Genomic DNA, 17,508 nt, shown 5'->3' on the forward strand with positions numbered 1-17,508 from the left:
TGTCATTTTGTTTGACGTTCGTATGTTGATTTAAAAAATATCAGTCACTGCGTGCTTACAATGTGCAGACTTTGATTTCGTGTCTTTACTCGCTTAAAAAAAACCCATCATACCGAATGCAAAGCTGGGTATAAGTAAATGTTAAGGAGTTCGATTCTTGGTCAGCTCAAGAGCTTTCAGAAGATGGTGGCTGGGAAAATATTCCCTCAAACATCTGGCAGGGCTGGCTTTTTTGAGCAGAAAGGCTCCCAGGCGTGCTTACAAAAGTACGCCAGCCTCTTCAGACCTACTTTTGTCACCCTGCACCGTTTCTGTTTGCTCGGAGATCGTTTTATTTCGCGCAATTCCATTTTAGTAGCACACATCCAGATAATGAAGTTCACGACTCTTAACCCTTTCTGTACGTAGCTGAAAAATGTTATTAGCAGGGCTCTGCTCTGGAAGCTGAGGAAGGGCGTGTGTGTGCGAGAGCGGGTGAGTGCCTGTGTGAGCAGAAATACTAAGCAGAACTGCAAATGGCTTGCAAATGAACATGACTCCAAATTGAAGTGCAAATACTTGGGCATGCTTTCACCTTCAAACAGTACTGGAAAAATAGCGCGGCTACTGTTTGCGCTGGGAAAGCAGCTCGCTCACAATCAACGCCCATTCCTCCCCTAAGCACTTTCTAAATCGAGAAATTAAAGGCAAGATAGTGCCAATGTTGTCTGACTTGGTGACACTGATACTGCTCATATTGCAGCTGGTGGCCTTGTATTTTGCTCTCTTGTCGATGATATTTAATTTAAGCCAATACTTTCTCGTGGGCACCTTTACTCGCAGGGCAGAGGTATATTTTCCTCAAGCTAAAGCATCACCATTTTGAAGCTGCGGGAGCCGCAAGCACGTAGGTATTTTGTGCTCGCTCTCGTTTCGAAAACAAATAACAAAACGGTGCTCAAACCCTCCCCCCCCTTAAATATTGCATACATTTGAACCGTCTTTTCTTTTCCTTTAAAGATACTCGCTACATTACCAAAGAAGTTTCAGTAGTGGGAAGTAATTAGCTGGCTCCATACCAAGTGTTTAACGTATATAAAAAAGGAAGGTCACTATAATGTGCCTGCTTTATCAATTTATATGTGTGTGAAGCCAGGGGCAATTTTTCGCCATGCCACAAACCCTACTTCTGGAGAAAAATATAAAAGAAGTATGAAAACGCAAAGGAAAGTACTAAAGGGAGATGACAAAAAAAAAAAAAAAAAAATCCCCCAAACCCAACCCACTTTAAAAAAAGGGGAAAGAAAAAAAAAAGAGAAGAAAAAAGGAAGAAAACAACTTGAGAGAGTAATAAATCATTAAATAAACAGGAATTTCAGTCCCTTCCTCATCCCGGCCCGCGAGTAGGAAGTGTTTGCTCCGCGCTGTTGTTTGTGCCCTCGGCGGGCTGTGCTGCGGGCTCTCCACTAACTCTGTGCGTTTCCTCCAGATCCCGACACAGCCACCGTCCCTCGCTCGGGAGAGCAGGCATGGGCAGAAGACCATGGGTAATCTAGTTTTCCATACTAACCGGGCACCGTTCCGCTCGGGGAAGGATAACCGGGCCGGGGAGGGAGAGGAGAGGAGAGGAGAGGAGAGGAGAGGAGAGGAGAGGAGAGGAGAGGAGAGGAGAGGAGAGGAGAGGAGAGGAGAGGAGAGGAGAGGAGAGGAGAGGAGAGGAGAGGAGAGGAGAGGAGAGGAGAGGAGAGGAGAGGAGAGGAGAGGAGAGGGGATGGAAGGAAAAGAAAGCAAAGCGGGCGAAAATCCCACGTAGGCATTGAACGTGGCCAGCGCGGCCCGGCCCGGCTCCCCCGGACTAGGGGCAGAGGAGGCAGCTCTGCCGGCGAGCGGGGGGCAGCGGCAGCCCCGCGGGCCGGAGCCTGCCTGCCTGCCTGCCTGCCTGGCTGCCTGCCTGCGCGGCCCCTGCCCCGTGGCCGCGGCGCTGCCCGCTGCGGGGGCAGGCAGCCTCCTCCGGGCAGCGTCCGCCCGCCTCCCCTCCCGGGCCGCGCTGGGCACCATAAGGGGGGCTGTGTTGGAGCTGTGTAGCCCCAAAGTTTCGCAGATACAGGAGCGTGTGTTCAGCCACACGTCAGTTGTGCTCGGAGACACAGGCTTAGCTGTTTCCATCCGTCCATTTTATTAGGGACACATTAATCTATAATCAAATACACCTCATAAAATTTTTATTGAAAGGCATAAAATCATTACAGAGGTCTTCCACCTGTTTTAAAACAACACAATGGGCATCTCTTTTAAAAAGTGTATCCTTTCCATGGAAACTTTCTGTCCGGGGCGGGGGGGAGCGGATAATAATGCCCGCACATGCTCTGAAATATGGAAGTACCGCAATGTGCTTTTACTGTAACATTTTCCTGTTTTATGAGAAGTCGTTACAGTCCCAGCTTGCGATGGTTTGTTTTTACAGGCAAGAATCCCCCTTTCCCAGCGGGTTTCCTCAGCAGCTTGGAGTGTGATTAGCAAGCCAAGGCTGTTGGATTTATTTAAACACCCTGCCTCTCATTGATTAAGAAATGAATGGCAGAAATCACTCAAAGGAGGTGAAGAAATAGTCCGCGCCCGCCGCGGCCGTGGGCTGCCAGCACGGCCACGCCCGCCGCGCCCCGGGCAGGCAGGGCAGGCAGGCGGGCAGGCGGGCAGGGCAGGCAGGGCAGACGGGCAGCGAAGGCGGGCAGGGCAGGCGGGCAAGCGGGCAGGGCAGGCGGGCAAGCAGGGCAGGCAGGCGGGCAGGGCAGGGCAGGGCAGGGCAGGCAGGGCGGGCGGGCAAGCGGGCAGGCAGGGCAGGCAGGGCAGGCAGGGCAGGCGGGCGGGCGGGCGGGCGGCCCCGGCGCTGTCCGGGCGCGCAGCCGGCGCGGCGCGCTGCGCGGGGCCGTTGTTGATGATGATTTTTTTTTTTAATCACAGCAGCCCCAGTTTAGCGGATTGATTTACTCGCAGTATTGGTAAATATGATCACGTGGGCTCCGCAACCAATGGTTGAGGGTTGCAGTCTGCAAAATACTACGATTGTTCTCCGGGAGGGTATCATATACAGTTAACAGTGTAACCTTTTATATGACTAAGAGGGGAGCCTAAAATGTCGTCTAGTGGCACCATAAGTAACTATTATGTCGATTCTCTCATAGGCCATGAAAGCGAAGAAGTTTACGGGAGTAGATTCGTCCAGGGAGGTCACAGTGCGACCTCCAGGCCATCAGGTGTTGCAGAGAGTTCAGATTTTTCCTCCTGTAGCTTTGCACCAAAATCCACCGTGTTCTCCACCTCCTGGTCCACGGTTCACCCTCAGCCGTCTGCGGCAATGACCGGGATCTACCACCCCTACATGCACCAGCCCCACTTAGGGGCAGCCGACGCCGGCCGCTACGTGCGCTCCTGGATTGAGCCCTTCCCGGGCTTCCCGGGCGGCGGCGGCGGCAGCGGCGGCGGCGGCGGCGGCGGCGGCGGCGGCGGCGGCGGCGGCGGCGGCTCCGCGTCCAGCTCCGGCTCCTCCAACGGGCGCCACTACGGGATAAAGCCGGAGACGGGAGCAGCCGCCTCCTCGTCTTCCTCCTCCTCCTCCTCCTCCAAAAGGACTGAGTGCTCCTCGTCCCGGGAGTCCCAGGGGATCGGTGTGCCCGAGTACACGTGCAGCTCCTTCCTCCAGGAGCCCCGGGAGAAGGCGGCTGCCGGCAGCTCCAAGGACCCCGCCGCCTGCAGCCACAACCCCAGCCCGAGCAGCGATCTGAAGGAGGAGAAACAGCAGCAACTTGACCCAAGTAAGTAAAAAAAAAAAAAAGGAAAAAAAAGATAAAGGGGGGGGGGGAGAGAGAGGGAGAAAGCCAGAGAAAGGGGAAGAGAGAGCGAGAAAGAGAGAAAGACAGAAAAGAGAGAGGAAGAGAGAAAGAGAAAGAGAGAGGGGGGAAAGAAAGCAAGCAAACAAGCAAGAAAGAGAGAAAGAAAGAAAGAAATTGCCCCTTTGATTTATTGCCGAAACCTGTAAGGCTCGAATGTGCAAAACTGATAGTTTTACTAACCTATAAAAACGTCTAGACGCCTACCCCAGCGCAAGCAGCAGCAAGCACCCATAAAAGACTCCACATAACCACCTACCATCAAGACATCATTTGTACAGTAAACAGACTGGGGCATTAAGGCTTTTATGATAATTCCTCCAAAGTTGTGAAAACAGTCCATCCTTCGTTAAATTAATTTAACGACCTTTCTCTCCCCCCCCCCGCCCCCGCCCCCCGTTCCCTATATACCTCCCTTCTTCCAGATAACCCTGCAGCAAACTGGATCCACGCTCGTTCAACGAGGAAAAAGCGTTGTCCCTACACAAAGTATCAAACTCTGGAACTGGAAAAGGAATTTCTCTTTAACATGTACCTCACCCGAGACCGCCGTTACGAAGTAGCTAGGATTTTAAATCTCACAGAGAGACAGGTCAAAATCTGGTTTCAGAACAGAAGAATGAAAATGAAAAAGATGAACAAGGAGAAAGGCAATAAAGGAGACTAACGCTGGGGTAGAAACGCAGTTGGGGAATATTGCTTTAGTTTTGAGTTTGGGACTTTTGGGTTTTGCTTTGGGTTTGGGTTTTTGGTTGTTGGGTGGGTGGTTGTTGTTTTTTTTTTTTGTTGGTTTGGTTTTATTCTTCCCCTGCCCCCTCAGTCCCCCATACGTTTCTGTTGTTGTTCCTCCTCCTCCCGCGCCCCCCCCCCCCCCGAAGTTTAAATCAATCTGGTCTTTTTTTTTTTTAGATAGAAGTGAAACGTGGTCTATGTCAGGTATTTGGGGAAATTTTGTCTTGCTCGCCAACGTGTTTTGCAGAGTCGCTTCATCCCCCCCTCCTCCTTCCCAGACCGTTTGGTTGATGATATTGTGAGTGCACGTTAGCTTTGGGAACTCCATCTGATGTTAAATGTTTGACATGTTTCTTAAAAGTGATGTAGTCTAGGTAGTTACTTTGCCAAAATAAAGGTAAGGAAATTAATTATATTTACGATAATAAAATATATATTAAATTACAGTCGCTTAAATCAATGGGGGTGCTGTGTTGTTCACGATTTACTAAGAGGAAACCTTACCCAAAACCTCTGCTTTCTAGGTCTGAATTTCGCTCCTTCGCAGTAGATGCCACAGCGAGGCCACGAGCTATTCCCCCCCTTTAGTGCACTGTTAGGAGGTTGTCTCATCCTTGAAGCCGTTCGCAATAGGCCTACCGTCTCCCGGCCCCCCGGCTAGCCGCCGTCCCTGCCCCCGGTGACTGTTGTATTAATTAACCACCCCGTGTCTCGAACTACGGACCTGTTGTAATTGTTGTCAGTTATTGCACAATAAAGTCTGCCGTGACCGAACGACAGCGCTGCGGTGAGAGGAGAAATCTGTGCGCCCCTCGCGATTCCCTCCGCGCCGCCGACCCCACCGCGCAGCCCCCGCGCAGCCGCCGCGCAGCCCCCGCGGGCCGAGCGCTGCCGGGCCGGGGCCGCGGGAAGCCTGGCCGCGCTGCCGGGGCAGCGGCACCTCCGCAGCCACAAAGGCCGGAGGAAAATCAGTCCCTCCCCGCCCCAGAGGCAGCTGCTCTGGGAGGTCAGCGGCGGAAAGGCCGGCCTCGGCCTCGGCCTCGGCCTCGGCCGCGCCGCGGAGGTGCGCCGGCCGCCGCGCTGCTCCCAGTGCCTTAGTGCGGGCCTGGAAACGCCCGCGGTCTCCCGGGGTAATTTAGGGAATATTCCGCAGCCGTCCTCCAGAGCCAGGGAAGCAAAATGATGCCTAGTCGCTTAAACTCCCCCCCCCCCGTTTGTAACCTCTTTCATCTGAAAGTTGGGAAGCTCTGGGGGACACGGCTGCTTCCAAACGCCCGGCTTTGCTGGCGAGAGCTCGTTTAGCAAAGCGTCTCATGCCTTCTGCATTTATAAACACACATGACTTTATCAAGATAATTGAGATGAAGTTCATTGTAAAAAATGCTTTGTTTAAAGAGCAACCATTAAAATGAAGGACCCGTAAATATTTACGAGCAGTTCGGTTAATTCAAGATTAAGGGGAGAGCTGAGAGACCTGGTGTTTAATGTTTTTTACCTCTATTAAAAAAAAAAAAAAGGCAAAAGCATGCAGTGCCAGGAAAAGGTGTTGCATTGCTTCCCATCCATTGTCGAGAAGATACCTATAATTCTTTTAAAACAGGAAGAACCGTGGTATAATAAAACCATTGAGATGGCTAGACGTCTGGACCTAATGAGTTTACGATATGCTATGGCGCTTTTCTTTGAAACCACCTTATTTTGATGTTTGTGTTTGTTAGAGGGGGAAAAAAGCCAAAAAAATGCAGACAAACTAGGTCTTAAAATCTTGGACTATAAATTTCCGTGTGTCAACGGTGGGCCAAGGCAACAGACTCGAAAAAGACCCGAAGGTCACGAAACTGAGAGATTTTACAAACTCCACTGATTTGTTGAAATGTATTTTATTGGATATTCTACTGCCATGAATCCCACGATGTTAGCCTCCATATTTTCGAAAATAAACATGGAGGGGCCGATCTATAACTAACAACACATAAACAATATTCTTGCCACACAAAACTCTGTTATGTTGATTCTAGCAGAGGCTCTGGTAAGAAATCGTCACCAAGCCCACACCATCTCTTTTTAATATTTTATCTCAGGCAGATTGACAGATTTTACCTTGTATATTTTCTCCCCCCCCCCCGCTTTGTTTACCTGTTTCTAATATTGTGTGCGTTTATTTCAAAATGTCAGAAAGAAAACCAAACGTCTCGAACGACGAAACGCAGTTCTTCCACGGAAATTACTTTTAGTGTCAAACTGAACAATAATTTAATCCTACCCCTTGGTTGTGTTAATATATGTTTGTACATATGCACAGTCGCGTGCATATGCACACGCGTTATACCGAATAATTCACAGGCATCTGTGATTAAGGGGGGGTGAACAAAGATTCATCTTTACTTTCGTTTACATAAATCAATCCATAAATACATGAATGCACGGGCAAACAAAATAACATGTTCAAGACAAAAACGTATAACTCTGAAACTACCACACATGGAGAATTCGTGGTGTAATGTGTGGGGAAACATGATCGAAAACGCGATAGCAGCGGTCTTCAAAGCTCGGGCGTCTTTCCTGGCTGCCATGTGTAAACGAGGCGCATTCTTTGTATGTAGTTAATTATAGCACTGGCAAAAAGAAAAAAAAAACCCAGGGTCACGAAGTTGTGCTAAGAAAATGGCACTGTGAACGCCGATCGACCAACAAAAAGAAGAAAAAGAAAGAAAAATAAAAAGAAAAGGAAGAAAAGCGGCCCAAAAAGGGAACGCGAAGAGCCGCTCACCGCCGAGCGCCCCGCCGGAGGAGCGCAGAGCCGCGCCGCTGTCCCACAGTGGCACCGGGGCCTGCCGGAGCCCTCGGGGTCTCTGGCGGAACCACCGCCCGGCGACGGGGCCGGGAGATTCCCCGGCAGCGCAGGCAGCGCAGGCAGCGCGGGGCGGGAGGGCGCTGCCTGCCGCCGCCGCCGCGCGCCGCCAGAGGGCGCCCGCGCTCCACCCTAGCGCCGCCGCCGCGCCCCGCTCTCCGCGCAGCGCTCCGCGCACCGCGCACCGCGCACCTCGCTCCGCGCCCCCCGGCGGGGGGAGCCGCGGCTTCGCCGCTGGCACCGCAGACCCAGGCGGTGCTGGCCCGCGGGCCTGGCGCCCGGCGGGATGAGCGTGCGGAGGCGCGGGGGGCCGCGGCGCGGGTGCGGGAAGCAGCCGCTGCCCCTCCGCGCCCCTCCGCAGGGTGAGGGGGTGTTTCTCTGCCGCCGCGCCCGCCCTGCCTGGCCTGGCCTTCTGCCTTCCCGCTGCTCTCTCGCGATGGGCTTTTGCTGCTGTCTGTCCTTCTAGCACCAAAAATCCGTGTGCCCCTGCCCCCCCCCCCCGCCCCTCTCCCCCCCGCCTGGCCCCGGGCTGCACGGTGGTCACGAAGCCCCCCCCGGCTTCCCAAAGGCGTGTGGCCCGAGCCTCGGGGCCCCTGGCCGGGCGAGGGTGTCGCTGCGGGCCCAGGGCCCGTCCGGGCCCTCATGTGCGGGGCAGCCGGGCTGGTCAGCTAGACAAAGCGACTTAATTGGCATGGAGGCGGGGGTGGCGGTGAGGGGAGCGGTGTGTGATGGGGAAGCAGCCTGCGCTGCCTTTTATGTAACCACAAATATTTGTTGTCAATTCACACCAGACGGTCACACGTGGCTCTGGCGGGGGCCGTGTTATATTTCACCTACATTTTTCGTCTCTCTTCAAAATAGGGTGGACTCGAGCTCCTGGGGGTGTCTGTCCGAAAAGCTGGTTCCCACTGCAGGACGAAGCGGAGAAGAGAGGACTGGAGACCGCGCTTCTCGGAGCGCGGGGAGCGGGGCCCGCTCCGGCGGCCGGGCCGCGCTCCCCCCGCGGGGGCGGCCGGCCCGAGGAGCCGGGGCAGCGCCGAGCCTGCCGGGCAGCGCCTTCCTTCCTTCCTCCCGGAGAACAGGGCTCGCTTATTTCGGACCGCGTCCCTGAGCGGTGCTAACCGCTCACCCACACATCTATTTTTTTCTTTCCTCCCTCTCTCTGCCTCGGTAATGACGCCCACCAAGGGTGAAATGATGGAAAGTATATTCATAGGCATGATTTCCATTAAGTATCAATTAACCTGGAGCCTCAGCCATGCGTGCACGGCGTCAAGGGTAAATGTGCATCTCATTTCCCAGCGCTCTGCTCGCCTGCAAGGAAACGACCCGGAGGGCCCGCTGGCACCGGGGCCCGGCCGCTGCACGCTGCCGCCCTTCGGACCCCCCCAGCTGCCCTCGCCGACACCCCCGGCTCCCTGCGCCGGGCATGGGCTCCCGCGGCGTGTCTCTGCCCTTCCCGGCCGGCGGTGCAGGCCGCGCTTCAGTGCTGAGCCGCGGCCCCGAGCCCCGGGGCAGCTCAGCCTGGGCGGGCCGGGCGGCGTCCCCCCGGGCAGCGCGCCCGCGCTTATCGCGCGGGATCTGCGCGGCCGCCTCGCCCCTGCGCGGCGGGGGCTTCAGCGGCTGCTGGCGAGGGCGCACCGGCGGGGGGAGCGGGGCGCCGCGGCTGGGGTGGATCCGGGCAGGGCTGGGCCGGGCTTTTTTCTTGCCTGAGGAGCGGCACATGTAAACTGAAGCCAAAAGTCCCCCCTGAGCTCATGAGCGTGTGTGTGTGTGTGTGTGTGTGCGTGTGCGTGCGCGGGCTGCTGTGTGCCTAATAGGAAATAGTAAAAGCAGTGAGGCAGGTCATTTTGAGAGCGATTATATTCCAGTCCTGGTCACCACATACGCGGAGAGCAGGAGCGGGGAGCGCACGGGTGAGCGGCGGCGGCATGAGCGCGGCGTAGAGGCACCGGCGGCGGCGGCGGCGGCGGCGGCGGGAGCAGCGCCCCGTGCCCGCGCCCGCGCCCCCGCCCGCCGCTGCCCCCTCCCCGATGAGCTCCTACTTTGTCAACCCGCTGTACTCCAAGTACAAGGCGGCGGCGGCGGCGGCGGCGGCGGCGGCGGCGGCGGGGGAGCCCATCAATCCCCCGTACTACGACTGTCACTTCGCGCCCGAGGTGAGCGGCCGCCACGCCGCCGCCGCCGCCGCCGCCGCTGCCGCCGCCCTGCTCTACGGGAACGGCGCGGCCGCCGCCGGCTTCCCGCACCCCGCGCCCGGCGGGGCGGGGGGCGGCGGCGGCGGCGCGGCCGCGGACTTTTACCACCCGGCCGGGGGGAGCCCCACGGCCGCCTACCAGCCGCCTCCTCCTCCCCCCGCCGCGCCTCCGCCTCCTGCCCCCTGCAGCGGGGTTACCTGTCACGGGGAGCCCGCTAAATTTTACGGATACGATAACTTACAGAGACAGCAGATTTTTACGACACAGCAAGAGGCCGAGCTGGTACAATATCCTGACTGTAAATCGTCCAGTGCTAATATTGGCGAGGAACCAGACCACTTAAATCAGAGCTCGTCTCCTGCTCAAATGTTTCCCTGGATGAGACCACAAGGTTGGACGCAGTCAAAAATTTGCTTCCATCTCACGTCTGAGTTCGAAACTTTCTTTTCCTCCTCCTGCTTCTTTCTCGCTGCCTCTCGCTCCCTGCCTCTGCCTCCCTCTCTCCCTGCCTCTCTCCCCGCGATTCCTATCACCGCCGTGGCTTGCGATAATAAAGCGATACAAGCGATAAAGCAAGAGAAACCTCTGCAGGAGGCGGCTGCCACTCCAAGAGTAGCCTGAAAGTCGCCTCTCGGACACAGGCGCAGCTGACCCGCTCGCCCGGCTCCCGCCGCCGCTGCCTGAACGGGAAGGGTGCGGGGCCGGGGTGCCGGTTACCGGGCAGTAAAGTGACCCCAGGCAGTAAACTCGGTCCCGTAAACCCCGATGCAGGGGGAGAGCTGAGGCGCTTCGTGCATCCGGTATCGCTGCTTTTCCCGCACTCGTGTGCAAAGCTCCGGGCTGCTCCGCGCCCTCTGCTTTCTCTGCCCGCGTTTCTGCGGGGCTTCTCTCGAGGGATTTCCAGAGGGGTTCCAGCCCTCGCTCCCTGCCTGCGCCTGGTTTTGAACGACCACGCCAACTTCCAAAACCCTGTGTTTTTGTTTTAAACAGCAGCGCCGGGTAGGAGGAGAGGAAGACAAACATACAGCCGATTCCAGACTCTAGAGCTGGAAAAGGAGTTCCTCTTTAACCCTTATCTGACCAGGAAGAGGAGGATCGAGGTGTCCCACGCACTAGGACTCACCGAGAGGCAGGTAAAGATCTGGTTTCAGAACAGGAGGATGAAGTGGAAAAAAGAGAACAACAAGGACAAATTCCCCGCTTCCAGACAGGAGGGAAAGGAAGGGGAGGCCAAAAAGGAAGCACATGATCTGGAAGAAGACAGAGCTGAAGGCCAGACGAATTAAATTTTGCCCTAAAAGCCTTTGTGAAAGGCTATAAAAAATAACCAGCGTCGTAGCCCGACATCTCGGCTCGTCTCCCCCTGTACGTGGTCCTGCCGTGGGACGAGTGACCCCGTGTCCCTCCGCTTGACATTTCTCTGCTTCGGGTGCTTCACTTGTTTGTGGTTTTGTTTTGTTTTGTTTTGTTTTTAACCGTATCCGGAACAATCTCTAGATTTAACAGTTCATCTACTTCTTTTGGAAATTTGATACAGAGTTTGTAGCAATACATTTCTAATGATATATATAAATACATACTTTTTTGCAATCTTAAAAGACGGTGATTGCGGGAAACGACATAAACTTCCTAATAATAAATACCCATAAGCAAGACATTTAACAATGCTTTATTAATCAAGACAAGTGCACTTGTACTATTTTAATTCTTGTTCTTATCTTATGTTAAGTAAATTAAATAAATTTAATAAATTTGAAGAAAGATCTGAGAAATATATTTAACCTTCTGCTATTGATATTTGATTAAAATAAACCAAATTTATTCAAATATAAAATGTATCGGCTTCCTGATATCCTTTTTGTAATCCACTCCTCCAGGAACCTCCAGAGCCTCTCCGCGTCTGGACTAACTCTCTCCTGCGCCTTTCCCCCGTCCTTCCTCCGACGCTGGGCGTTTCTGTGGGGTCTGGGAATGGCACGTTGCATACAAAACCTGTATGTTTGCGCTCCCTGCCGCCTGCACACCCTGCCACCGCCGCCGACGTTTCGGAGGCCGCCGGCCACGGGCTCTGCGGGGCCGGGCTCGAAGCCGCGGCCAGCGGGGACTGCGGCCCCACCTGCGGGCTACGCCTGCGCTGCGGCCCGGCCCTCGACGTGCGCGCCTGGGCCCGGCCTTCGCCCTTCCCTGGGCGCCCCCGGGGCGGCGGGGCAGGGGAGCCGCTGCCGGCAAGCACGGCCCTTCACCCCGCCGAGCCGATCGCTGCCAGCCCGGCCGGGTGGAGACGGGACCGGGCCGCACGCCGGGCCCCCGCCGGCCCCGAGTGCTAACCCGACCGGTGCGGGGCTTCCAGCCAAGCCGCGGCCAAACCAGACCTAGCCTGCCCCGCGGATGGCAGACGAGCAGAGAAATGCAAAGTTTTTGTGGCCTTGCGTGGGGCTGCAATGCTCTGTGGTCCCGAACCATGCGTAACCGGAAAAAAAAAGGGCATTTTTGCCCTCCTAAATACTATGGCACTTTTTGGGTGCGTTTCCCAGCGGAGGCCGCAGCCGGCGAGGGCAGAGCCTGCCGCAGGGTTCCCCGCAGCCGCGGGAGAAGTCCTCTCTGATCAGTAAAACGGTTTAATTTATCTCCCCCTCTCCCCTCCCTCCCCTTTCTCCGGCTCCGCGGCGGAGTCCCGCAGACCGCGGTATCTGAGAGGATGGCCGAGAGCAGTCCTTTTTAGGAACAGCAGGCAGAGGGCTGAGGTATGAGGTATAAATCCCTACCAAGATTTCTGCGTCATTTTTTCCCCACCGCCTCACGCCCCCGTGAGTGATGGTTCCGTGAAATGAACCGCAGGGACGCTCCAGCCGCTGCGACAAACACGACAAATTTATATTATCTGCCCGAGAAACGAGCGTGCTCCCGACGGAGCAGGGACCGAGCCGGGGCCCCGCTCGGAAGCGCACATCCAGGGCCGCTTTTTGGGCCGCTTTTCTTCCTTTTCTTTTTCTCTTTCTTTTTCTTTCTGCCGTGCCCGCCCGGCGTGGGACCCTTCTCCGCACCCACGGCTCCGCTCCCGGGAACGGACCCGGCACGGCGGGAACCGCCGTCCCCGGGGTCGGGATTTGTTAATTTCGTTTCCCTTCCTCTTCCCCCCTCCCCGCCACCGAGCCAGACACGCTTCCACTCCTGCAAAGCGCCAGCTCTAGAGGGAGGCACAAGCAAGCGGAGCTATTGTTCTGGGTTTATTTTAATCGCGTAATTGGTTAAAGGTTGTAAGCGCGGGGAAACTGCAGCAAAGCGGTGAAGTAAACATTTTGCTGCATGGATTTGCATAAGTACACCGGTATCCCTAGTGTCCAAGAGGGATGTGGGGCTGGTGGCGGCAGGTTTAAGGAAGCCCAGTCGCCTGACACTGAAAAACCCCTCGCTTTTCCAAATAACACCCGCTGCCAGTGGTACCGGCAAGTTGGGTCTCCGGGCAGGGAATGAGCCTTCTCCTCCTGCTGCGCTTGCGGCCGAGGCTGGGCGCAGCGGGGTCCCGGCGGGCCCTGCCGCGGGGAGAGCCGTGCTGCTGCCGCCCACTGCAAACCCGGGCTGCCTGCGGGGGGAAACGCATGACGGAGACCTTCACTTCCAAGCGGAGCAGTTACTAGGCTAATATTTGTCCGGGAAAGAGCTGCTGCCGTAGTCGGTTTTAATTTCCCGACAAGGAGAACAAAATTAAAATACTCCTGACGAAGTTTCCGTTAGCGTCGCTCTCCCTGGGCCGACTGGGAACGCAGCCACGCAGGCAAAAACTGACTTCGTTGCGCACACATCACTTGCGAAGGCCTAGTGGTAACTGGGATCGTCCCTGTCTTTTTTATTAAGAAAAATAAAAAAACCCCCTGTAGTTGTTAAGGTATTTCCCCCCGTAGCCCGGCAGCTGAATCTCTCCCTCGTTCGCACTTGAAGTCTTGCTACGAAAAAGAAAAGCGAGCCAGAAATTGGCCCGGGCGGTCGGTAAACCCCCGGTAAAACAGGAGCCATCGAGCTCCGGAGCAAGCAGCGGTATTTTGGCAGGGAAAAGCCGCGCTGCACGGGTCGCGGCTGCAGCGGCGGCCGGAGGCCGCCTGTGACAGCCGCAGCGCGGATGTACCGCGCCTTTGGTTTCCGCGGAATTTCTCCGTTCCCACGTCGAGCAGCTCTGCGCGGGCGTGGGTGCTGCAGAGCCACCGCGAAAGGTGCCGGTGCCTCGGCCGAGGGACACGCTGCACGGGTGTGATATTCACGGGTGTGCAACTGCCTGAAGCAGAGTTTTGAAAAGACCCTACAGCTTTAGGAGTGTTTATTTTTGTTAGCTCTGTTTTCGAGGCAGGTACAATCGACGCGGAGGCCACTGAGGGAGGGCTCTGGCTATGCCCTGGAATAAAAACTGAGCACGGAACACGCACAATATTCCGCCTCCGAGCCGAGCATTCCCTGTGGACGCGGGGCGGTTTTCAATCTTTTCGAGTACATCTAAGAGTCGGATTTTCCCTGTTGGTGCCCCAGGTCCGAGCGGCCCCGGGAAGGTTTTTTCGGGGGCGGGGGCAGCACCCCCCCGGGGAGGCTGCGGGCAGCCCGGCCGCGATGACAGCGCCCGGCGCAACCTGTGGGAACCGCGCACGGCGGGCTGGGGAAGCGGCTCGGACTCTTTTTAGGTCGGCGACGGCTTCGGCTTCAGTAGTGGGCGCTGAAGGAAGTGCGGTTTCTTTTAGGGCCCGGCGGAGCGGGGGGGGGGGAGTGCGGGTAAAGCCCCCTTTCGTTGTGGCGAGACACGGACACACCGGGGCAGCGCGGTCCCCCCCTTTGTGCGGCTCCGCGGCCGCTGCGTGGGGTCTCGCCCCGCTCTCCGCTCCCCGCGCGGATCTCCCGCGCCGCGGCCGTGCCCGCGGGGCCCCGCCACCGCGCCCGGGGCGCGCAGGCCGCGGGCAGGCGGGACCGAGGACCCCGTAAAAGAGCAGCGCGCAGGCGAAAGAAACATGGCGCTGGGAAGCAGTATGTGCAAAATCCGCAAGGAATTGCAGTAAATTCCTTTTTGTTTGAAGAAAATTTACAACTTGGTAATAGACCTTTTTATGACCTATTTGGGCTCGTCATTGGCTGCGGCTGGTCATGTGCAGGCAGCGAGCGCTTTCATGGCCTTTTCCTGATTTCCCTGGCGAATTTCCCCCTGCATTCTGCCTTCAGAGAGCCTCAGCCCCTCTTTTCCTAACCTTTGTCTAGGCTGAGGTGTATGGCAGTCGCCCTCATGTTTGTGTCCCGCTCCCCGAAACCCGCGGCCGGTCCCGCCGCCGCCGCTCTGACATTTCCCCGGCGCCGCGCCGCCTCCTCTCCCGCGCCCGCGGGGGGATGCGCGGAGCCCCGCGCCCGCCGCCGCGCCGCCTCCAGCCCCCCGCTCCCCTCCCGCCGCTTGTTGCCCCCGCCGCCGCTCTCGCCTCCGGCACACGGATTGCTACGCGGGCGCAAAATGGATTACAGCGACCCTCCCGGGCTCCTCCGCAGGCGGGCAGTGCCGCGAACCGGTAAGCACTCGGCTCCCCTCGGGCTGGCCGCCGGTTCTCCGCGGCCGCGCGCCGTCCCGCACGGCGGCACGGCGCCGGCTCCCCTGTCCTGCTGCCCCGCTTGGTCACCTGTCCCTCGGAGCCCCTCGTTCTTCTGTGACTGCCATTGCTATTATTGCTATCACTGCCGTTGCTGTTCTTGTAATCACCGTTGTTATCGCTATCAGTAATAGTTGCGGGCATGCCGCGGGGGCGTGCGGCTGCTGCGCGGTCTGGCGCGGAAAGGCGCTGCGGGCCGCCATGGCACGGCGAGCCGCGACCCTCCGCGCCGAGGGGCGGAAGGCCGGGGCGCCGGGCGCGCAGGCAGCGCGGGGTTTTTCCCAGTAAAAGGCCTTTTTTGAGGCGCTCGTCCCCCTGCCAGTCGGAAGCGCGGCGTGGTGGTGCTGTGGTCTGTTTTCCCCGTGGCGGAAGGGCGCTCGCGTAACTTTAAAGCTTAACAGGTGTTTTCGCCGGAGAACCGGGGTCAGCGCTCCCGCGGGGGCGGAGGGCGCGGGGCGGCCCCGCCGAGCCGGTCGGGCCGGGGGCTGTGCCCGGGGCCAGCCCCGGGAGCCCCCGCCCGCCCCGCCGGGAGGGCTGACCACATCCTTCCCCCGCTGTACCGTGCGTGAGCCAGGGCTGCGGCTCCGACCGGCTCGGCGGGAGGCACACGGGCCGGGCTCGGCAGCGGGCAGGCGGCTGGTGCCGGGGCGGCCCCGGGCTCCTCCTCGCCGGGCAGCGCGGGGGCGGGCGGCGCGGAGCCACGGCCGGGAGCGCAGCCCCGCAGCACGGCCGCTCACCCACGCGGAAACCACGGGGGGCTGAATGGGGGACGCGTTCTCGAAAAAACACCCCGGGTTTATTTTGAAATATGTAGAGGAGGTAGAACAGTCACGTAAGCTGTTTCTGCGTTACCTACGTATGTGTATATATCCATATCCGCATTACCTATATACGCGTAGACACGTATCTGCAACTCTACTTTTCTCTGTAGAACATACATTCTTTGGAAGTGTATTATTTTGAACGTATATATATTTTACACATCCCCTCTTCATTTTCAAAATGTTAACGCACAATCGAAAACCCACTGCCTGGTATTTAGCGTTTACACCGTTGGTCAGTGATGGAAATGCACCGAGCCATTGCACTGCAGGAACTTACCGAATCGCCATTTACCTCAAAAGCAGCCACCTATTTAACGGTAAAGCACAATGTCTGGTTAAACCGTACCCAGTGAGGGTGGAAAGGTGTGGGACGTGCCCCAGGTACATATTTTGAAGCCGCAGAAGAAATTATTTTTTAATCCATCCCCGAGCACCTCCTCAGCCTGCTAAGCTCGAGCCCCGCTACAGCAAGCGATGGGATGACTCTCCCTCATGCTTTGGCTCTTTGCACTAGCCGACCGCCCTGAGCTGCTGAAGGACTTGGGGATTATTTGGGAGGAATCGTTTTCAACATAGCAACAGTCTTCAAGAGTAACTTGGAAAGTATGTATTGCGTTAGGTTTCACTCTCAGAATCCCTCGTAGGTGACACAGTAATTATAGCTGCTTGGCTATAAATCTCTCCAAAAACTCCGAAGAAATCTCGTCCTTGAGCTGTTTTCAAATTATTCGCAGCCTGGGGGAAAAGAAGAAAACAAAAGCAGGATGTTCTAACGAATTCTAATGTGCATATGTGTGTCTGCGGGTCCATATGCTGACACATACGGATACACACATGCATTTATGATCCCACTGGTTTATGTGGGAGTTCGGCCCCTCCTAAACGGCTTCCTTCCTTTTTCTATTTTTCTTTTTTTTTTTTTCTTTTTCTTTAATTTCTTGCATTAACATTGAAGCACGCATAGGCACCTGTATGCTCTTAAATACACCTATGTGTGTGAGTATTCATAACAAACTCTGTATGTATGTGTGTATATACATACGGCATATATGAGGACCGTATTTTTATATATATTTGTACACCTATACAAAGTCAGCGCCTGTATGTGTCTAGATGTGTCGGTGTGCTGTAATTTTCGGAAACAGAATTCACATTCACATTTCTCACACCTGCTTCGTTTCCCGACGTGTCCGACAGAATTTATGACTCATCTCATTTTTTCTGTTGAAAGGAAACAGCCGATCCCTAACCCACCCTTCACTGACGCAGGGCAGGGAAAGAACACCACCACAGAATAGCCAGCGGGAAACGGCAGCCTCCGCGCCCCGGCAGTGCCCAGGTGCCGCTGCCGCCGGCTGCCATTTGGGAAGTCAGGTTGGGCTCCCGCTTAGCTGCTGCAAGTTGCCTGGAGGAGAAGTGCGAGAGACT

At 56.5% G+C, this 17,508-nt stretch overlaps 2 protein-coding genes across 4 annotated transcripts; both read left to right on the forward strand.

Moving 5' to 3' along the window:
* Positions 1–3,112: 3,112 nt before the first annotated feature.
* On the forward strand, positions 3,113–4,533 carry HOXD9 (homeobox D9). Its single transcript, XM_072874692.1, has 2 exons — positions 3,113–3,791; positions 4,292–4,533. The coding sequence occupies exons 1-2, from the start codon at positions 3,113–3,115 to the stop codon at positions 4,531–4,533; spliced, it is 921 nt and encodes a 306-aa protein (XP_072730793.1).
* A 4,949-nt stretch (positions 4,534–9,482) lies between these two features.
* Positions 9,483–10,933, forward strand: HOXD8 (homeobox D8). Of its 3 annotated transcripts, XM_072874574.1 has the most exons (3): positions 9,483–9,608; positions 9,891–10,038; positions 10,638–10,933. In XM_072874574.1, the coding sequence occupies exons 1-3, from the start codon at positions 9,483–9,485 to the stop codon at positions 10,931–10,933; spliced, it is 570 nt and encodes a 189-aa protein (XP_072730675.1). The 3 variants fall into 3 exon arrangements, with proteins under 3 accessions (XP_072730675.1, XP_072730673.1, XP_072730674.1); XM_072874572.1 differs by having other exon boundaries at positions 9,483–10,038; XM_072874573.1 differs by having other exon boundaries at positions 9,483–10,038; positions 10,641–10,933.
* The last annotated feature ends 6,575 nt before the right edge of the window (positions 10,934–17,508 follow it).

Source organism: Ciconia boyciana, chromosome 10 (genome assembly GCF_034638445.1).
Source record: "Ciconia boyciana chromosome 10, ASM3463844v1, whole genome shotgun sequence".
NCBI classification, from domain to species: domain Eukaryota; kingdom Metazoa; phylum Chordata; class Aves; order Ciconiiformes; family Ciconiidae; genus Ciconia; species Ciconia boyciana.

What these genes read in the sequence shown, in the direction of transcription:
- HOXD8 (XM_072874572.1), top strand. Translation starts at nt 9,483, where the DNA reads ATGAGCTCCTACTTTGTCAACCCGCTGTACTCCAAGTACAAGGCGGCG. An exon ending in TCCCTGGATGAGACCACAAG is followed by an intron (nt 10,039 to 10,637) that starts GTTGGACGCAGT and finishes TGTTTTAAACAG; the next exon opens with CAGCGCCGGGTAGGAGGAGA.
- HOXD9 (XM_072874692.1), top strand. Translation starts at nt 3,113, where the DNA reads ATGTCGTCTAGTGGCACCATAAGTAACTATTATGTCGATTCTCTCATA. An exon ending in ACAGCAGCAACTTGACCCAA is followed by an intron (nt 3,792 to 4,291) that starts GTAAGTAAAAAA and finishes CCCTTCTTCCAG; the next exon opens with ATAACCCTGCAGCAAACTGG.